Genomic DNA, 17,854 nt, shown 5'->3' with positions numbered 1-17,854 from the left:
ATGATGTCCAGAAGTGCATAAAGGAAACACAGCTACTCACCCATGCTGTTTATTCTCCATCTCTGAAAGAGATTGTGTTCCTTCTTAGCCTGGATTTTAGGAAGTCCTGTTGACATGAACACTAAGATGGGAGGAAATGTTTTGCTCCCTTGCTTTGCCAAGGACTACAATGAGTCCTGGTCTACTGCCCTCAGTTTGTAAACTATTATCTTTTAATAATTTTGTGTTTTGGAAACTTATATTTATCTCACAACAAGATAGTTTAGAGGGAGAGGAGTTAGGTTTTTGAGTCTGTTTGCTTTGTCATGACTACCTATTAACCATATCAATTCTGATATTCCACAATACTGTTTGGTTCTGCCAGTTCTATGTATTCAATTTTCTATGCGCCATTTCCCGCATTTATGCGCTATCATTCATAAGCTCACTTCACATCATTTCGTTCTCCTAAGCTTTGTATATCAATAAACGGAGAAATTCATTTAAGACATCTTCCGTAGTCTGTTGGTTTAATTTCTGTACTGTGTAAGCTCCGCTCCCTGTTTCAAAGAGTAGCAACTGACCTTAGCCAAGCCGTGACTGGGATCCAGTGGATTTTATTGCATTGGCCAGGGTTAGGGATAGGGTTAGGGGCGGGCGAGGCAGGCGAGGCAGGCGCCAATCTGGGTGAGTCATTGTGAAAGGAGGCGGGGAGGGCGCCACCACTGAGAAGCCCCTCTGCCTGCTTCCCAGGTTGTGGCACAGGTCATCATCCGATGAATTTAGAGCTTCATTTATTTCTGTGTTTATATTTAAAGAAATGATGCATTTTAAAAGTATTGCACATTGATCGTAATATTAAGAATGCACTTAAAATTACTACGCACAACAATGAACAAGTGATTGCAATGCACACACAGTTAAGCAGCATAAATATTTGTTAACGAAGTCTATTCTTGTTGTGATTATTATTACTTTTATTGCTACTAATACCAGAGGCTTACAAGACTGAGCTCTATTCTGCCTTGGTCAGTCCCCACCTGGAATACTGTGTCCAGTTCTGGGCACCACTATTTAAGAAGGATGTTGACCAATGGGAAGAAACCCCTCACCCCCCAGAGAGATGCCGGCTCAAAGAGCCCCCTGAGCTTAGACTAGGAAGCCTCTGAGGGCGTGCAGAGTGCAGATCCCTCCCAGAAGTGCCAGAGCAGGATCCCCCCACCCCAAGGGCCCCTCTCTCTCCCGGGCTCACCTGCCAGCCTCTCCGGCCTCTGAGGGCGTGCAGAGTGCAGATCCCCCCAGGGGCCCCTCTCTCTCCCGGGCTCACCTGGGCCCCCGTCCCTGCCAGCCTCTCCGGCCTCTGAGGGTGTGCAGAGTGCAGATCCCCCCAGGGGCCCCTCTCTCTCCCGGGCTCACCTGGGGGCCCCGTCCCTGCCAGCCTCTCCGGCCTCTGAGGGCGTGCAGAGTGCAACCCCCCGAGGGGCCCCTCTCTTTCCCAGACTCACCTGAGGGCCCCGTCCCTGCCAGCCTCTCCGGCCTCTGAGGGCGTGCAGAGTGCAGATCCCCCCAGGGGCCCCTCTCTCTCCCGGGCTCACCTGAGGGCCCCGTCCCTGCCAGCCTCTCCGGCCTCTGAGGGCGTACAGAGTGCAGGATCCACACCCAGGGGCCCCGCTCTCTCTCTCCCGGGCTCACCTGGGGGCCCCGTCCCTGCCAGCCTCTCCGGCCTCTGAGGGCGTGCAGAGTGCAGATCCCCCCAGGGGCCCCCCTCTCTCTCTCCCGGGCTCACCTGGGGGCCCCGTCCCTGCCAGCCTCTCCGGCCTCTGAGGGCGTGCAGAGTGCAGATCCCCCCAGGGGCCCCCCTCTCTCTCTCCCGGGCTCACCTGGGGGCCCCGTCCCTGCCAGCCTCTCCGGCCTCTGAGGGCGTGCAGAGTGCAGATCCCCCCAGGGGCCCCCCTCTCTCTCTCCCGGGCTCACCTGGGGGCCCCGTCCCTGCCAGCCTCTCCGGCCTCTGAGGGTGTGCAGAGTGCAGATCCCCCCAGGGGCCCCTCTCTCTCCCGGGCTCAACTGAGGGCCCCGTTCCTGCCAGCCTCTCCGGCCTCTGAGGGCGTGCAGAGTGCAAATCCCCCCAGGGGCCCCTCTCTCTCTCTCCCGGGCTCACCTGGGGGCCCCGTCCCTGCCAGCCTCTCCGGCCTCTGAGGGTGTGCAGAGTGCAGATCCCCCCAGGGGCCCCTCTCTCTCTCTCCCGGGCTCACCTGGGGGCCCCGTCCCCCCAGGGGCCCCTCTCTCTCTCTCCCGGGCTCACCTGGGGGCCCCGTCCCTGCCAGCCTCTCCGGCCTCTGAGGGTGTGCAGAGTGCAGATCCCCCCAGGGGCCCCTCTCTCTCCCGGGCTCAACTGAGGGCCCCGTCCCTGCCAACCTCTCCGGCCTCTGAGGGCGTGCAGAGTGCAAATCCCCCCAGGGGCCCCTCTCTCTCTCTCCCGGGCTCACCTGGGGGCCCCGTCCCTGCCAGCCTCTCCGGCCTCTGAGGGTGTGCAGAGTGCAGATCCCCCCAGGGGCCCCTCTCTCTCTCTCCCGGGCTCACCTGGGGGCCCCGTCCCTGCCAGCCTCTCTGGCCTCTGAGGGCGTGCAGAGTGCAGATCCCCCCAGGGGCCCCTCTCTCTCCTGGGGGCCCCGTCCCTGCCAGCCTCTCCGGCCTCTGAGGGCGTGCAGAGTGCAGATCCCCCCAGGGGCCCCCCCTCTCTCTCCCGGGCTCACCTGGGGGCCCCGTCCCTGCCAGCCTCTCCGGCCTCTGAGGGCGTGCAGAGTGCAGATCCCCCCAGGGGCCCCTCTCTCTCTCTCCCGGGCTCCCCTGGGGGCCCCGTCCCTGCCAGCCTCTCCGGCCCTTGGGTGACTCTGGCCAGCTGGACGGGCTGCAGGCGCTGGTGTCCCTGGCGGAGGAGGAGGGTCATGTGGCCCTCGGAGGGGAAGGGGCCACCTTCCAAAGGCCCTGCAACTCCCGCCAGCCTCCGCCGGCAGACTTCCCAGCATGCACTGCCAGCTCCATTAGGCCAATGGTTGAATCCCAGCATGAATAAATTTGAAATTTACTCGTTTTTCCAGTGTATAACCAAATAATTCAATCTCAAGGAGTCTTAGGTTTGGCTTCGCTTATTAGCTTTATGGATAAATTACCCTTTATTAGGTTTCATTTCATTTCTCTCACGTCCTTCTTCCCAGCATGCTTTGCTGCCCCATCTTCTCACAAACAAAGATCCTGTGTCCTATAATTGAAATTTACTCATTTTCCAATGTATAACTAAATAAATTAATCCCAAATTGTCTTTGGTTAGGTTTCACTTATTAGCTTTATTGGTAAATTATCCCTTATTAGGTTTCATTTCTCTCACGTCCTTCTTCCCAGCATGCTTTGCTGCCCCTTCTTCTCCAAACAAGGATCCTGTTTCCTATAATTGAAATTTACCCATTTTCCAATGTATAACTGAATAAATACATCTGAAAGTGTCTTTCGTTAGGTTTCACTTATTAGCTTTATTGATAAATTATCCTTTATTAGGTTTCATTTCCCTCACGTCCTTCTTCCCAGCATGCTTTGCTACCCCTTCTTCTCACAAACATGGATCCAGCTTCCTATACTTGAAATTTACCCATTTTCCAACATATAACTGAATAAATAAATCCCCAGGTGTCTTTTGTTAGGTTTCAAATATTAGCTTTATTGATAAATTGTCCTTTATTAGGTTTCATTTCCCTCATGTCCTTCTTCCCAGCATGCCTTGCTGCCCCTTCTTCTCAAAAACAAGGATCCTGTTTCCTATCATTTTATGTTTCTCTAAACGTATTTGGATTCTTCCATTTAAACTTGATGGAGGGGCAGAGCGATGGGAAAAGAGACAAGGCTTTTCCTCCCAGCCTTTCCCTCGCCCTTCCCAGGCTGCCCTGCGCAACCTTCCTCCTGGCCTGCTAATAAACTCAGAATAACCCATTATTATACTAATAAACCCACATAACCCAGGAAGCCTCCCAGAGACCTCGTCCTTTTCCTCATTCCCTTGGAGGCACCTAGAAGGGCTTCCCCCTTTTCCCGACGTCCCGCGGCTCCGGCGCCCTGGACAACAGAGGCCAAAATGGCCTTGGCCACCCGCCAGTTGTTTGACCTGCAATTCAGAGCTCCAAAAGTGCTTTAAATGCATGTTGTGGCTGTGATTTGGATAGTGCTTTTAATATTCTGTTGGGAGCCGCCCAGAGTGGCCAGGGAAAGCAATATTATTATTATTATTATTATTATTATTATTATTATTATTATTATTATTATTATTATCTCATCGCCTTGATTGCAATGAAACCTAAAGCAGACCCATTGAAATGCAATTATTAACTTGGTTTCGGGTTTACACCAACCATTCTTCTTTTCGCAGTTGAGATGTTATTTCTGACCATTCACTTTCTTCTGATTGGTACCTGATTGATAAACTCATTCTTTAACGTCATCGGAATCTCTTGCTATTGGTTTATAGATACAAATTCTGTTCTTAACCTGAAATTGTTCTTAACCTGAGGTACCATTTTAGCTAATGGGGCCTCCTGCTGCCGCCTCGCCGCTGCCACGTGATTTCTGTTCTCATCCTGAAGCAAAGTTCTTAACCCGAGGTACTATTTCTGGGTTAGGGGAGTCTGTAACCTGAAGCGTCTGTAACCCGAGGTACCACTGTATGTATATAAAGTCAGAACATTATTGTAAAGTTCCAAGAAAGGAGATTCCAAACCAACATCAGGAAAAACTTTCCGATAACAATGACTCGCGAATACAGCATAGAAGATGCAGAGAGAAGCCCCAAACAAGGGGGGCTCCTCCTTTTAACAAGTTTCTCCAGGTTACCCCCAACACCTTGTTGGAAGCATCACACACATGTCGTGAACATGTCATAGAACAGGTGTGGTCCTGGGGTGAAAACTGATGCCGTGTCCATCCCAAATGTAAGGCCAAGGGAAAGACCTGCCATCTCTGCCCCTCCAGACCTTTGTCTTTCCAATACACTGAGACCGGGAGGACATTGTTTCCTGGATGGGTTGGTGTCCGACCCTCCCAAGTCAGGATGGAGGGCTTGACCCTTATGCCATAGGGCAGGTTCAGAGATGAGGGCAATGCCAGGCTCAGCCCCAAGCCCCTCCTCGGATGGCCACCTTCCCCCTGAAGAAGCAGCCTGGGCAGGATGCCAACCCGTCCCGGGAAGGATTTCTGCTGATTGATTTCTCCAGATTCCTCCTCAATGGAGGGTCGCTCCAATGCAGCCCGTGGGTGTCCATGGCTTCTTCGCCCTTCCCTGCTTGGGCAGCTGCAGTACCAGCGCAGGCGTCGCTAGAGGGCGATGTTTCGCAACCTCTCCTGATCCCGCGCTTCGGATTGGCAAAGGAAAGAGGGCGCTGTCAGGAAGGGCGCTTGGGGATTGGTCAAGCACTTGATGAATGGGGGAAAGGAGGAAACGAAGGGGATCGCTGTACGCTGCGCTGCACGGGGTTGAGCTACAGACGTGCAGGTCTGCAACACGTGCAAAGAGTCGGCGAGCAAAACACAGGATCAAAATTCAGGGCGCCACCGGCGAAGTCAGTCCTCTGTTCTTTTCTCCGGTTACAACCTCCCTGATTTCAGAATGGGGGGAGAGTCACATTTATACCCCCCCCATGCATCAGCCCCAATTTCAACCGAGAGGGGAGGGGAGGCCAGGAAGCAAGTCGCCCCCTCCCCTCAGCTGGAAGGGGCCGTTAAAACGGGGAGGGGTCAGAGCCACAGACTTTAAGTCCCCTAAGCTATTGGTCTGAAGCTCAACATCCCAAAAACGAAGATCATGGCCACTGGTCCCCTCACCTCCTGGTAAATAGAAGGGGAAGAAATGGAGGCAGGGAGAGATTTTACTTTCTTGGGCTCCATGATCACTGCAGATGGTGACAGCAGTCACGAAATTAAAAGACGCCTGCTCCTTGGGAGAAAATGACAAACCAAGACAGCATCTTAAAAAGCAGAGACATCACCTTGCCAACAAGGGTCCATATAGTTTAAGCCATGGTTTTACCAGTTGAGATGGATGGAAGTGAGAGATGGACCATAAAGAAGGCAGATCGCCGAAGAATGGATGCTTTTGAATTCTGGTGCTGGAGGGGTTCTGTTTGTCTTTAAAAGGGGGGGTCCAACTCTGTTACCCACCCCACCCCCCGTAGAGTTAAAGCCATGGTTTTCCCAGTCGTGATGTATGGAAGTGAGAGCTGGACCATAAAGAAGGCTGATCGCCGAAGAATGGATGCTTTTGAATTCTGGTGCTGGAGGAGACTCTTGAGAGTCCCATGGACTGCAAGAAGATCAAACCTCTCCATTCTGAAGGAAATCAGCCCTGAGTGCTCACTGGAAGGACAGATCCTGAAGCTGAGGCTCCAGTACTTTGGCCACCTCATGAGAAGAGAAGACTCCCTGGAAAACACCCTGATGCTGGGAAAGATGGAGGGCGCAAGGAGAAGGGGACGACAGAGGACGAGATGGTTGGATAGTGTTCTCGAAGGAGGCAGTGGAAGACAGGAGTGCCTGGCATGCTCTGGTCCAGGGGGTCACGAAGAGGCGGACACGACTAAACAACAACAAAGCTATTGGAGACAAACTAGGGAGGGGGAGAAATAAGCTTTCAACTTCCCCCACCCACGATTAAGTCCTTTATAACTATAAAGATACTTTTGTGAGATTTTGACCAGCTTCGGCCCATCTGAAGCTGATACAGGCTTGTCTCATCTTGAGCCCACGCAGAGCAGTCCACACAGCAGAAGGATAAGCAGTCCCCAAATTAAAAGAAATTAAAAGACACCTGGGAGAAAAGCAATGACAAACCTGGACAGCATCTTAAAAAGCAGAGACATCACCTTGCCAACAAAGGTCCGTATAGTTCAAGCTCTGGTTTTCCCAGGAGTGATGGATGGAAGTGAGAGCTGGACCATCAAGAAGAATGGATGCTTTTGAATTCTGGTGCTGGAGGGGTTCTGTTTGTCTTTAAAAGGGGGGTCCAACTCTGTTACTCCCCCCCCCATTTCCCCCATGCGCCTCCCGCTGCCGACCACGCTGAGGACTCAGCCCCCCCCCTTCAGCTGCCTCCTTCCTCCAGCTGCTTCTGGCGCCCTCGCTCCGCCTCCCTCTGCCAGGCCACGCCCCTTACAGGCCCCCCGTCTTGGCCAATCAGCGCGGGGCAAGGGCGAAGGGCGGGGCGGGCGAGGCAAGCGGGAAGGGAGGGGAGGGGAGGCTCCTGTGCTCGCGAGAGTGGCAGGCCGCCTACGCCAATCCGGGCGAGCCATTGTGAAAGGAGGCGGGGAGAGTGGAGCTGGGGAAGGCAAGAGGTGGGCGGGGCTTAGTGGGGAGTGGTCACGCCCACTGGGAGGGTCAAGGCAAAGCTGGGAGGAGCCTCTGGCCGGACTTATTTCATTATTATTACTAATATTAATGAGTAATGAAGTATGAATTTGGGGGAAGAGGAATACATTACATTAGTGTGCGATCACTGCATTACTAGGATATTTCATTTCAATCAATCAGATCTTTATTACCTTAGTAGACCAGCATCAGTAGGGTGAGGTACAATCATTTACAGTCTGTAAAACGTTTTGGACAGCTAAAAAGTATTAATCACAAAGTATATATAAAAGTCTAAAAGAAGCTAGAAGAAGCTAAAAGAAGGGTTTAGGAGCATTAAACGGATGTGGAAGAACATAAAATGTTAGTATATAAAGACTATGGCTATCAATTTACAATGTACTCTGATATGAGTGTTCATTAAATCTAGAATGATAATAATAATAATAATAATAATAATAATAATAATAATAATAATAATAGGTGTTGCAATGGAGGAGTGCAGGGAAAAGAAAACTCCTGGCACTCATTCTTTCTTGCTACAGAATTAAAAGTTTTCTCTCCTTTTCTCCTTCTTTTTCTCTTGGGTGGTGTGTTCAGCGGTCACCCTCAGGGGAAACAGGCCCCCCCCCCTTGGAGGAAATGGACTGATCGGAACCTGGCTGTGACATCGGCTCAGAATCCCAACCTCACTTGGCAGTTGAGACCAACCCCTGCCTTGATCAGCAGCCTTTGGGTGCCTTATCTGCAACTGCAAAGTGAGAAGATTGACGCCTGGGAAAATGGTGAGGGGACCAGCAGGAAACTGCTAAGGGAGTTTGGAGTCCTTTTATTCTGTTGCAGTTGCAGAGAAAGGAGGGTGGGGGATTGGGGGCCGCCCCAGGTGTCATCACTGAGGGGGGTGGCAAAAGGACAAAAAGCCGAGTTTAAAATAAAAATAAAAATTGGGCTCACCAAACCTTTTAGTTGAGTCAAAAAACATGGCTGGCACTGGGCGCCACACCGTGGGGGCTGGCACTTATCGGGGGGGGGGGCTGTAGAGTGCCTGATCCTAGCGTCTCTCCTGGGAGTGACATGGTGGCTTGGGCCCCTGCAGGCTGGGCGCTGCCTGAAACACCAGCGTGGGGCTTGCGTCTGCCCTCTTCCTCTCCCTCAGCCGCCCTACAGCTGAGGGGGAGGCAGCAGATAGGCTCCAGGTAGCGCCCCCCACCTGCAGGACCCCCGCGTTGAACTGGGCACCTGAGCGGCTGGCTATGCCGCTGTTCTGTTGTTTCTTTCTTTTTTTTTCTTTTTTAATAAGAAAATCTTTATTAGACAAACTTTAAAAAGACATTACACGGAATATACATACATACAAACACAAATACCAAGTCAAAAACAAATAAAAAACAGAGTACAAGAGAAACAAAACGAGAAAAAAAGAAAAACTGAAAAACAAAACAAAACAAAAAACAAGACCTCCATCCAGCTCAGTCTTGGGTTACACAAACTTATACAATTTCTGCAGTTGTTCTAACAATAACTCTAAGCTCTAAACGTCGTAAGTATTAACTACTGTCTACTGTTATATAGTTAATTCCCAGATTAGTCTCAATGTGATTTAGAAATTTGTTCCACTCATTTTTTAATTTGGCCATATTATGGTGCCTAATTCTTTGTGTTAAACTCGCTAGTTCTATATATTGAAACAGTTTCACTTGCCAATCTCTAATCGAGGGCATTTCTGGGGATTTCCACTTCTGTGCTATTAAAATTCTTGCCGCCGCCGTGGTGTATTGGAAGAAGGTTTGGTCTGCCTTCTTTATTTCCTCCTCAATCATACCCAAGAGAAACACCTCGGGAGCTTTAGGGAAATTATATTTCAAGATCTTTTTCAACTCCTTGTAAATTTGTCCCCAGAATCTCTTAACCACATCGCAGGTCCACCATACATGAAAAAAGGTTCCCACCTTATCTCTACATCTCCAACATATATTATCGGTGTTCCTGTACATCTTTCCTAGCTTTGCCGGGGTCAAATACCAGCGATGCATCATTTTTTCTAAATTCTCTCGAAGAGTTGCACAGGCCGTAAACTTCATACCCTTTTTCCACAGAGTCTGCCATTTATTAAGATCCACCTTGTACCCGAGGTCCCTATCCCATTTAACCATCGCACCTTTCACCACATCCTCTTTGGTGTCCCATTCCAGTAATTGTTTATACATTTTAGAGAGGAGTTTATTATTACTTTCCAAAATTTCCACTTGGTATTTCGATTTTTTTTCACTCATCCCTAGTTTTTTATGTTCACCCCAGAGTGCATTAATTTGGTGAAAGTGTAGCCACTCCTTAATTTTATCCTTCATCTCCTCATAAGGCCTAATTTTCCATCCCTCTTCCGTTTTTACTAATAGGTCTTCATACGTCCACCTTTCCCCTGTCATATTTAATTTTTTAATTTTAACGATGTCAATCGGGGAGAGCCACCAGGGGGTACCCTTTTCAATCACATTTTTATATCTATTCCAGACTTCCAATAGCGGGCCCCTGATGATGTGGTTGGAAAAGCCCCTGTGGACCTTCCCTTTCTCCTGCCACAAGTAGGCATGCCAACCAAATCTTATATTAAAGCCCTCTAAATCTAGCATGTCTACGTTCTTTAAAGTGGCCCATTCCTTTATCCAGCATAGGCAAACTGCCTCATAATAAAGCTTTATATTCGGGACTGCAAAGCCACCTCTATCTCTGGAGTCCGTGAGATATTTAAACTTGACTCTGGCCCTTTTCCCCTGCCATATAAACTTAGCCAAAAATTTTTGCCAGTTCTTAAAACAAGTGGTACCTTTGATTACTGGAATATTCTGGAATAGGAATAGTAATTTCGGGAGGACACACATCTTTATCGCAGCCATCCTTCCTGTCCACGATAATTTCAGCCTATGCCAAGTCTCTAAATCCTTCTTAATTTCCTGCCATACCTTATTATAATTATCTTCCACGAGGTTTATATTTTTTGGTGATAAACAAATTCCCAAATATTTTACCCTGTTCACGACCTTGATTCCAGTCTTTTGTTCCAACCTAGTTTTTATATGTTCATCCAAATTCTTTGTTAAGATTTTAGTTTTTTTCCTATTTAGCTTAAATCCTGACAATTTGCCAAAATCCTCTAAAAGTTCTATTGCACAACTAACACTGTCCAGAGGGTTCTCTAGAGACAAGACCAGGTCATCGGCATACGCCTTTAACTTAAATTCCTTTTCCCCAATTTTTATCCCCCTTACATTTAACGTTTTCCTTAATTTATTTGCAATAACCTCCAAAACCATAATAAATAACAGGGGTGACAGGGGGCAGCCCTGTCTTGTCCCTTTCATGATCGCGAAGGATTTGGATAAATTATTGTTAATGATCAGCCTAGCCCGTTGCCCTGAGTATATGGCCTTGATGCCTTCCATGTAAGGACCTTCTATTCCTACCATTTTCATACATTGTAATAAAAATTCCCACGAAACATTATCAAAGGCCTTCTCGGCGTCAATGAACATCAGGGCTGCCGGGATGTCTGTCCTCATGTCAAGGTATTCAATAATATTCAATATGTGGCGGACGTTATCCTTCTGTTGCCTATTGGGTAGGAATCCCGCTTGATCTTTATGAATGTATTTCTTTAGATGTTTCTTGAGTCTATTAGCCATAATATCGGCAAAAATCTTATAGTCGCTATTAAGCAATGAAATTGGCCTATAGTTTCTTATATCTGTTTTTTCCTTTTCTGTTTTTGGTATTAAAGTAATACTGTTCTGTTGTTTCAATTATGGGTGCCTTGAGAGTTAATGTGCTGTGCTTGCTGCCCCACTCGTCCTGATGGACCAGTCCCCCATGGCACCAGGGCTGTAGGTCTTCCCTGGCTAGCTACTCAATGTGGGCAGGAGAGTTTGCCTTCTGGGTTCCTGTCTCATTTTGGGCTGCTCTCGGACTTCCGGGTTGGCGCCTCCGGCAATGGCTGAATTCCTCTGATCGGGAGGCATTTGCCTCGTGGAAATCTGGGTCTGGCCGCCATGGCAAGGCGGAGACCCACTAAAAATCACCGGCGGGTGAAGCCTGTGAACCTGGGATTCGGCTGGCACCTTTTGCGCCTCCCCCACTCGTGGGGAAACCCGGTTTCGGGGTTCCGGAGCAACGTGGGGTGAGTGTCACGGTGCTTCGAATTGACTGCTTCTTCCACGGAGCAAAGCCGCATAGCTGTTGCCAGAGAGCGCTGACTTTTTCCTGTGGACAATTTGATCTTAAAGCAACTACCTGTGAGTAGAGCGGAGAATTGGATTTTTAAACGTCTTAATTTGACACCGAAACGGGGAGGTTCAAAACAGGAAGTCCGCCTTCCCCTTTTGTAAATAGATCACAGCAAAGAGACTGTAAGCTAAAGTCTTGGAAAGCCTATTGTAAAGGACTAAATTTCCATCGGTAGAAAACATCAAACCCCCCTTGGAAGCAGGAGAAGAGGGGGGAAGTTTTGGATTGTGTGTGCCTGCAGGAGAGAGTGAAGAAAGTCAAAATACCACCGCTCCGAACCTGGAAACGGGCTGCTAGTAAGACTGACGTTTTTGGATTGGTCGTTGACAGTGAATAGAACATTCGCTGACAGCTACAGAGAGATACATTGTTTCTATTCTCTCCGTCTGCTCTTAAAAAGGAGTAAAAGTAACTGAAAATTGAAACTAACTTTATTGTTTGAACTGTGCTTAAAAGGATTGATACAAATAGAAACTGTTTCCCTCTAGAGGAAGCCTTTGAAACTATTACAAGAGCTGAGCTGGGGGAATTTCCAGCTGCAAGATAAGGCTGTGAGACTTTGGGAATGACCTTGAATCGGTTAAGAATGTCAACAGAAGAGGCCTTAGTGGCTGTATTATGTAAGATAAATGATTCATTGGAACAGCTTCACAAGAAGGTGGATTTTTGGGGACAAAAGGTGAATACCAATACAGAAACTATCCAGAAATTGACACAGGAATCCACTTTGACTTGGCAAACTGCGGAGAAGGCTAGGGAGAAAGCTGTTGCCGTTGAACCTAAAGTAACACAATTGGAGAGAGAAAGAGTCCCAGCCTCATACATGCAATTTGATGATCATAAGTTGATGCCTTTTATGATTGAATCTAAAGGAAAACAGACTTTGAGGATCAGAGCCCTGCCTGAACTGGAGAGGGAAGGTTTGATGGACTTTCTTACACAGGAATCTGCTGATTTTTGGGACCTGGAATTGGGCCAAGAAGAGACTAAAATTGTGAGGGTTTTCAGACTTTACCAGAAGAACTTAGAAGAACAACAGTCAAGAGTGGAAATTTTGAAAGACGTCCTGAAATACCTTTTGGATCTTAGGTTTAACTATGGAAATTTGGTTGCCCTGTCGAGATGGAATAAAATTATCTTTAGGTGGGAGTTTCCCCAAGACCTACTCTTCAGCCTCAAAGGAAGGAAAACAAAAATAAGATCAGTAGAAGACAAAGTAAAGTTCTTGTATAAGTACGAAGAAGACCCGCAGAAGGGACTTGGAAAAGAGTTAAGAGCATCGGACAGAAGATCACCAGGTTGGTGGACTATATGGAATTGGCGGAACGGACTGGCAGAATCCGAGACCAGGGAGAAGAGACGGTGGAAGAAGATTGGAAAAAGTTTAAAGACGATTTATAGAAATAATGTAAAATTAATGAGTGTTTGAAAAATGTTGGAATGAAGTTATACGGCTTTAGTAGAAATGTTATAAGGAATTAAGTATAGATAGATTATTAGAGTATTAAAGGGAAAATAAGGTTAAAATATGTTAAGACAATTATATGACAGAAATAGAGGAAGATGGAAAGGATTTGCTGAAATAATTAACAGAAGTGGAATACAAAAAGGGAGGTGTGAGGAGGTCGATGAAACAAGGGAATGAAAGTTAAGATATTGGTATGGTAAGAAGTGTGTTTTAAAATGTTTTTGTTTGGTTATGTTTAGTTTATTGTGTTAGTGTTGTGTTGTGTATTGTTTATATATTGTATTGTATTGGGGTTTTTTTTCTTCTCTTCTTTTTCTTCTTCTTTGTTATGTTTAAAAGCAATAAACATTTTGGGCTGCTCTCTTTCTCCTTTCTCCCTGCCACCACCACTGGGTCTCTGCCAGCAGTCAGCCATCGAGGAGGACATTTTCCATGAAAAAGACAATGAAGGAAAAGGCGAGGAGGAGTCCGCAAGACGGCTGGATCTCCTCAGTCCTGACTGGGTAAGTGGCCGTGGCCTAAGCGGTGATAGGCAGAAGGGGAGGGGGGCATATATACCGCAGGATGAAACTGTTGTTTCAGTTATGGGTGCTTTGAGTTTTAATGTTTGGTTTGGTTTTTTAATTGCTCTTTTTTGCATCTTTCCTTGCAGGTTCCAAGTATGTCACCCTTTTCCAGTGTTTCCTCCCTGTCCTCCCTGGATTCCCTTTGGGACTCCCTCAATGAGGTACGTAGCAGACAGAGCAGGAGGGAAGCCCTGCTGAGCTGGGCAACCCTGAGGCTGGGGCGGAGGAGGAGGAGGAAGCCGGCCGGCCGGCCGGCTGGTCAGGCCACCTTCTGGACTGGTCAGGAGCAAGGGGGCAGGCAGGCAGGCAGGCAGGGGGCTGCTAAGGGTGTGCTTGCTGCCCCACTTGTCCTGATGGACCAGCCCCCCATGGCGCCAGGGCTGTAGGGCTTCCCTGGCTAGCGACTTAGTGTGGGTTCCTGTCTCATTTTGGGCTGCTCTCTTTCTCCTTTCTCCCTGCCACCACCACTGGGTCTCTGCCAGCAGTCAGCCATCGAGGAGGACATTTCCCATGAAAAGGAGGAGGAAGGAAAAGGCGAGGAGGAGACCGCAAGACGGCTGGATCTCCTCAGTCCTGACTGGGTAGGTGGCCGTGGCCTAAGCGGTGATAGGCAGAAGGGGAGGGGGGCATATATACCGCAGGATGAAACTGTTGTTTCAGTTATGGGTGCCTTGAGTTTTAATGTTTGGCTTGGTTTTTTAATTGCTCGTTTTTTGCATCTTTCCTTGCAGGTTCCAAGTATGTCACCATTTTCCAGTGTTTCCTCCCTGTCCTCCCTGGAATCCCTTTGGGACTCCCTCAATGAGGTACGTAGCAGACAGAGCAGGAGGGAAGCCCTGCTGAGCTGGGCAACCCTGAGGCTGGGGCGGAGGAGGAGGAGGAAGCCGGCCGGCTGGTCAGGCCACCTTCTGGACTGCTCAGGAGCAAGGGGGCAGGCAGGCAGGCAGGGGGCTGCTAAGGGTGTGCTTGCTGCCCCACTTGTCCTGATGGACCAGCCCCCCATGGTGCCAGGGCTGTAGGGCTTCCCTGGCTAGCGACTCAATGTGGGTTCCTCTCTCATTTTGGGCTGCTCTCTTTCTCCTCTCTCCCCACCACCACCACTGGGGTCCTGTCTCTACCAGCAGTCAGCCTCTGAAGTGGCTATCAAGGAGGAAGAGCCACAAGAAGAATCAGTGGGCCCCCCAGAGGAGGACGGAGAGGACAAAGAGGACAGGGAGGACCTTGATTTGGCGTGCCCCCCACCTGGAGAACACCTGGAGGCAAGCGTAATTGAGGTCAGACGAAACATTCATTCATGACATATGAAAAGCTTCCCTGAACAGGGCTGTCTTCAGATGTCTTCTAAAAGTCAGATAGTTGTTTATTTCTTTGACATCTGGCGGGAGGGCATTCCACTGGGCGGGTGCCACTACCGAGAAGGCCCTCTGCCTGGTTCCCTGTAACTTGGCTTATCGCAGTGGGGAACCGCCAGAAGGCCCTCGGCGCTGGATCTCAGTGTCCGGGCAGAACGATGGGGGTGGAGATAATTCTCCTGGGTTGCTTTTCGTTTGGTATTTGTTTTGTAAGATAACTCTTTTGAATGCGTTTCCAGGTGGCTCCTGCCAAATGAAGTTATTAATTGCAAAGTGGGTTTGGCGATAATAAAACCATGTCGGCACTTTGCAAAGCCGGTTCTCTCTGGGGTTTTCCTGCCTCCTATACCTTCCCCCCATCCGCTTGTTCTTGGTTTTGTGTCTCGTTCAGATCTCTCCAAGGCCGGCCACATGAGAACTTGGGAGAGGAGTGTTCCCTCCTGACTACAACCCTTTCATATAACGCCTCGCCCCCAAACAGAAAAGGAGGGATTATGACAGCCTGCCACCACACAGGCCCTTCTTCGTGTGGCACCTTCACAAACGGTCTGGAGGGCAGCAACACAAGAAGGGGCCTTTTCTGTGGTGGCTCCCACTTGCGGAATGCTCTCTCCAGGGAGGCTCATCTGGCACCTTCATTATGTATCTTTAGGTACCAAGCAAAGACGTTTCTCTAGAACAGAGCTTTCCAAACTGTGTGTCGCAGAACCTTCGTGCTCCTCCCAGGGCTGGAAAAGGGCTAGTTGAACTGAATCCCTATGTTGCGAAATGAGGCATGTCTCCAAAGTGTGTCACCAACATGGAAAGTTCTGCTCCAGAACCAGCCTTTGGCTAATTGAACAATGCATGGCCTTTTCAACATGCTTGTGGATTGGGAGGTTGGCTTATGACTTCCTTTTTGTTTTTAATACATATGTTGTGTTTTTATTTTGTATTTTTATCCAGTAAGCCGCCCTGAGAGGTTCCGGGTTTAATTAATCAACCAATTGATTGATTGATTGATTAAAGATTGTGGCATTTTCCCAGAATCTGGAGGTGAATTGTTTACTTTTCTCACAGGACTGCGAGGAAGAGAGGCCCCCGAAGACCCCCAACTGCCTGGCTTCCATCATCTCCCGGATTCGCAAGATCTTCAGAAGAGCGCCGCCGCCAGCACCACCAGTGCCACCGGGGCAACCCAGTACAAGAGCCAGCAGCGGGGCGCAGGCAGAACGGAGGTCACTCTGCACGCGGCTCAGGCGCTGGATGCGGCAGCATCGCAGCTGTGTCCACCCCGAACCAAGGTGAGGAGGAGTTGGGAGACTTGCACTGATCCGCCCGGGGGGATTTTGTCAGCCCCCCCCCCCAAGGGATGACACTCGGGGCAATACCCCACCCGCACCCCACCTTCCTCCGCCAGTGGTGGCTGGGGAAGTAGCACCTGGAGGCGCGCGAGTCCCTAAGGGACATTTCCTTTTTGTTGTCCTTGCACAGGTCTTAATCCTTGTGGTCGGAACTGGAGAGGAAAGATCAGAACGCGGAGGAAAGCGGGGCGAGAAACCCAAACTCTCGTGGCCCTACGCCCGGGGGGATTTTGTCAGCCCTCCCCCCCAAGGGATGACACTCAGGGCAATACCCCCCCCCCGCACCCCACCTTCCTCCGCCAGTGGTGGCTGGGGAAGTAGCACCTGGAGGCGCGCGAGTCCCTAAGGGACATTTCCTTTTTGTTGTCCTTGCACAGGTCTTAATCTTACGCCGGCGTCCCACACGGCCAGCCCCAGTCCTAGAGCCTGTCACCTTTTGAGATTATGGAGCAGAACAGAGAAGACAGCGGGCAAAGGGTGGACGGCGAAGGAGAAGTGCGAGAGAATGACAGCGTCTGCGAGAAGTGCGAGAGAACGACAGCGCCACGCTGCCCACGCCCAAAGGAGGAGGAAGGAAAGGAGGAAAGCAAGCGAGCAAGAAGGGACAGCTAAAGAAAGAACTGAGAAAAGAGACAGCAAGACCTTCTGGGGGTCAAAGAAACTACAATGAGAAGGAAACTGAGTTTCCTTCCCCCCCCCCCCAGCTTGCTGATGGTCCTGCAATGTTCTATTTACTTTTTATGTATAATTCTGTATTATATTGTTGAACTGTTTTCTTAGGTGATAAGCCTATAAAGGAGGGATTTAAGGGAGGGGGGAAGGTATTAAGGGAAGACTTTGAAAGGAAAGGCAGAAAATAAAAAGGGGTGGGAAGAAATAAGTGAGAGGGAACGTGTAAAGGGAAGATACAAAGCATTATATAATTTTTGATTATTGTTTAAAATAAAGAAATAAGTTGGGTTTTAAGCGATTCCAGTCTTTTAATAATTTCTTTTTGTTCCACCACTGGTAAATCTGCAAAGGAGGCAATGAGTTCGATCTCTTCTGGTGGTGTCAGGCCACTTTCCGGGTGGTCATTGTCCTTTGCTAGGGGAGAGGAGGCTACATAGCTCTTCTCCTGGGGTAGAACACCCCCTCCGGTGACCACTGGTGGATCGGGTTTAGCAGATTTTGAGCCCTCTTTGGTTATTGCCTCCAACAGTAGGGGTTTAGGCGTAGAGTCTATAAAAGCTCTCGTTGGTACTATCCCACAGCGAAACAAAAATGCTTTCTTGCGTAGTATGATAGTGGGAATTTTTGTGGATTGGAACGCAAGCAGGACTCTCTGAGATTTATGATGATGGACAAGGGGAAGGACTGCACAGAGGTCAATTTGTGTTGCCTCCATATTTAAAAGCACCTTTAAGAGATCCTTGGCACCCCCCAGAGTTCTCCATCTTGGGTCCCCATTTTGTATAGTTAGGCTCACTTTCCTTGGTGTTAAGATCA

At 49.1% G+C, this 17,854-nt stretch overlaps 1 protein-coding gene across 2 annotated transcripts in view; it reads left to right on the top strand.

Moving 5' to 3' along the window:
* LOC309332886 (uncharacterized protein) overlaps positions 1-17,854 on the top strand; it is a 251,246-nt gene that overhangs the window by 136,837 nt on the left and 96,555 nt on the right. For both annotated transcript variants that reach the window (XM_081846206.1, XM_081846205.1), the window contains 2 exons: positions 13,758-13,832; positions 14,157-14,252. In XM_081846206.1, the coding sequence (XP_081702332.1) occupies positions 13,758-13,832; positions 14,157-14,252 (171 nt within the window). The remainder of the gene's footprint in view (positions 1-13,757; positions 13,833-14,156; positions 14,253-17,854) is intronic.

The sequence above is a fragment of the Podarcis erhardii genome (assembly GCF_964252035.2).
Source record: "Podarcis erhardii genome assembly, chromosome: 18".
Classification (NCBI taxonomy): Eukaryota; Metazoa; Chordata; class Lepidosauria; order Squamata; family Lacertidae; genus Podarcis; species Podarcis erhardii.
The sequence above is the reverse complement of the archived record's forward strand: the minus strand, read 5'-3'. Positions and strand labels throughout refer to the sequence as shown.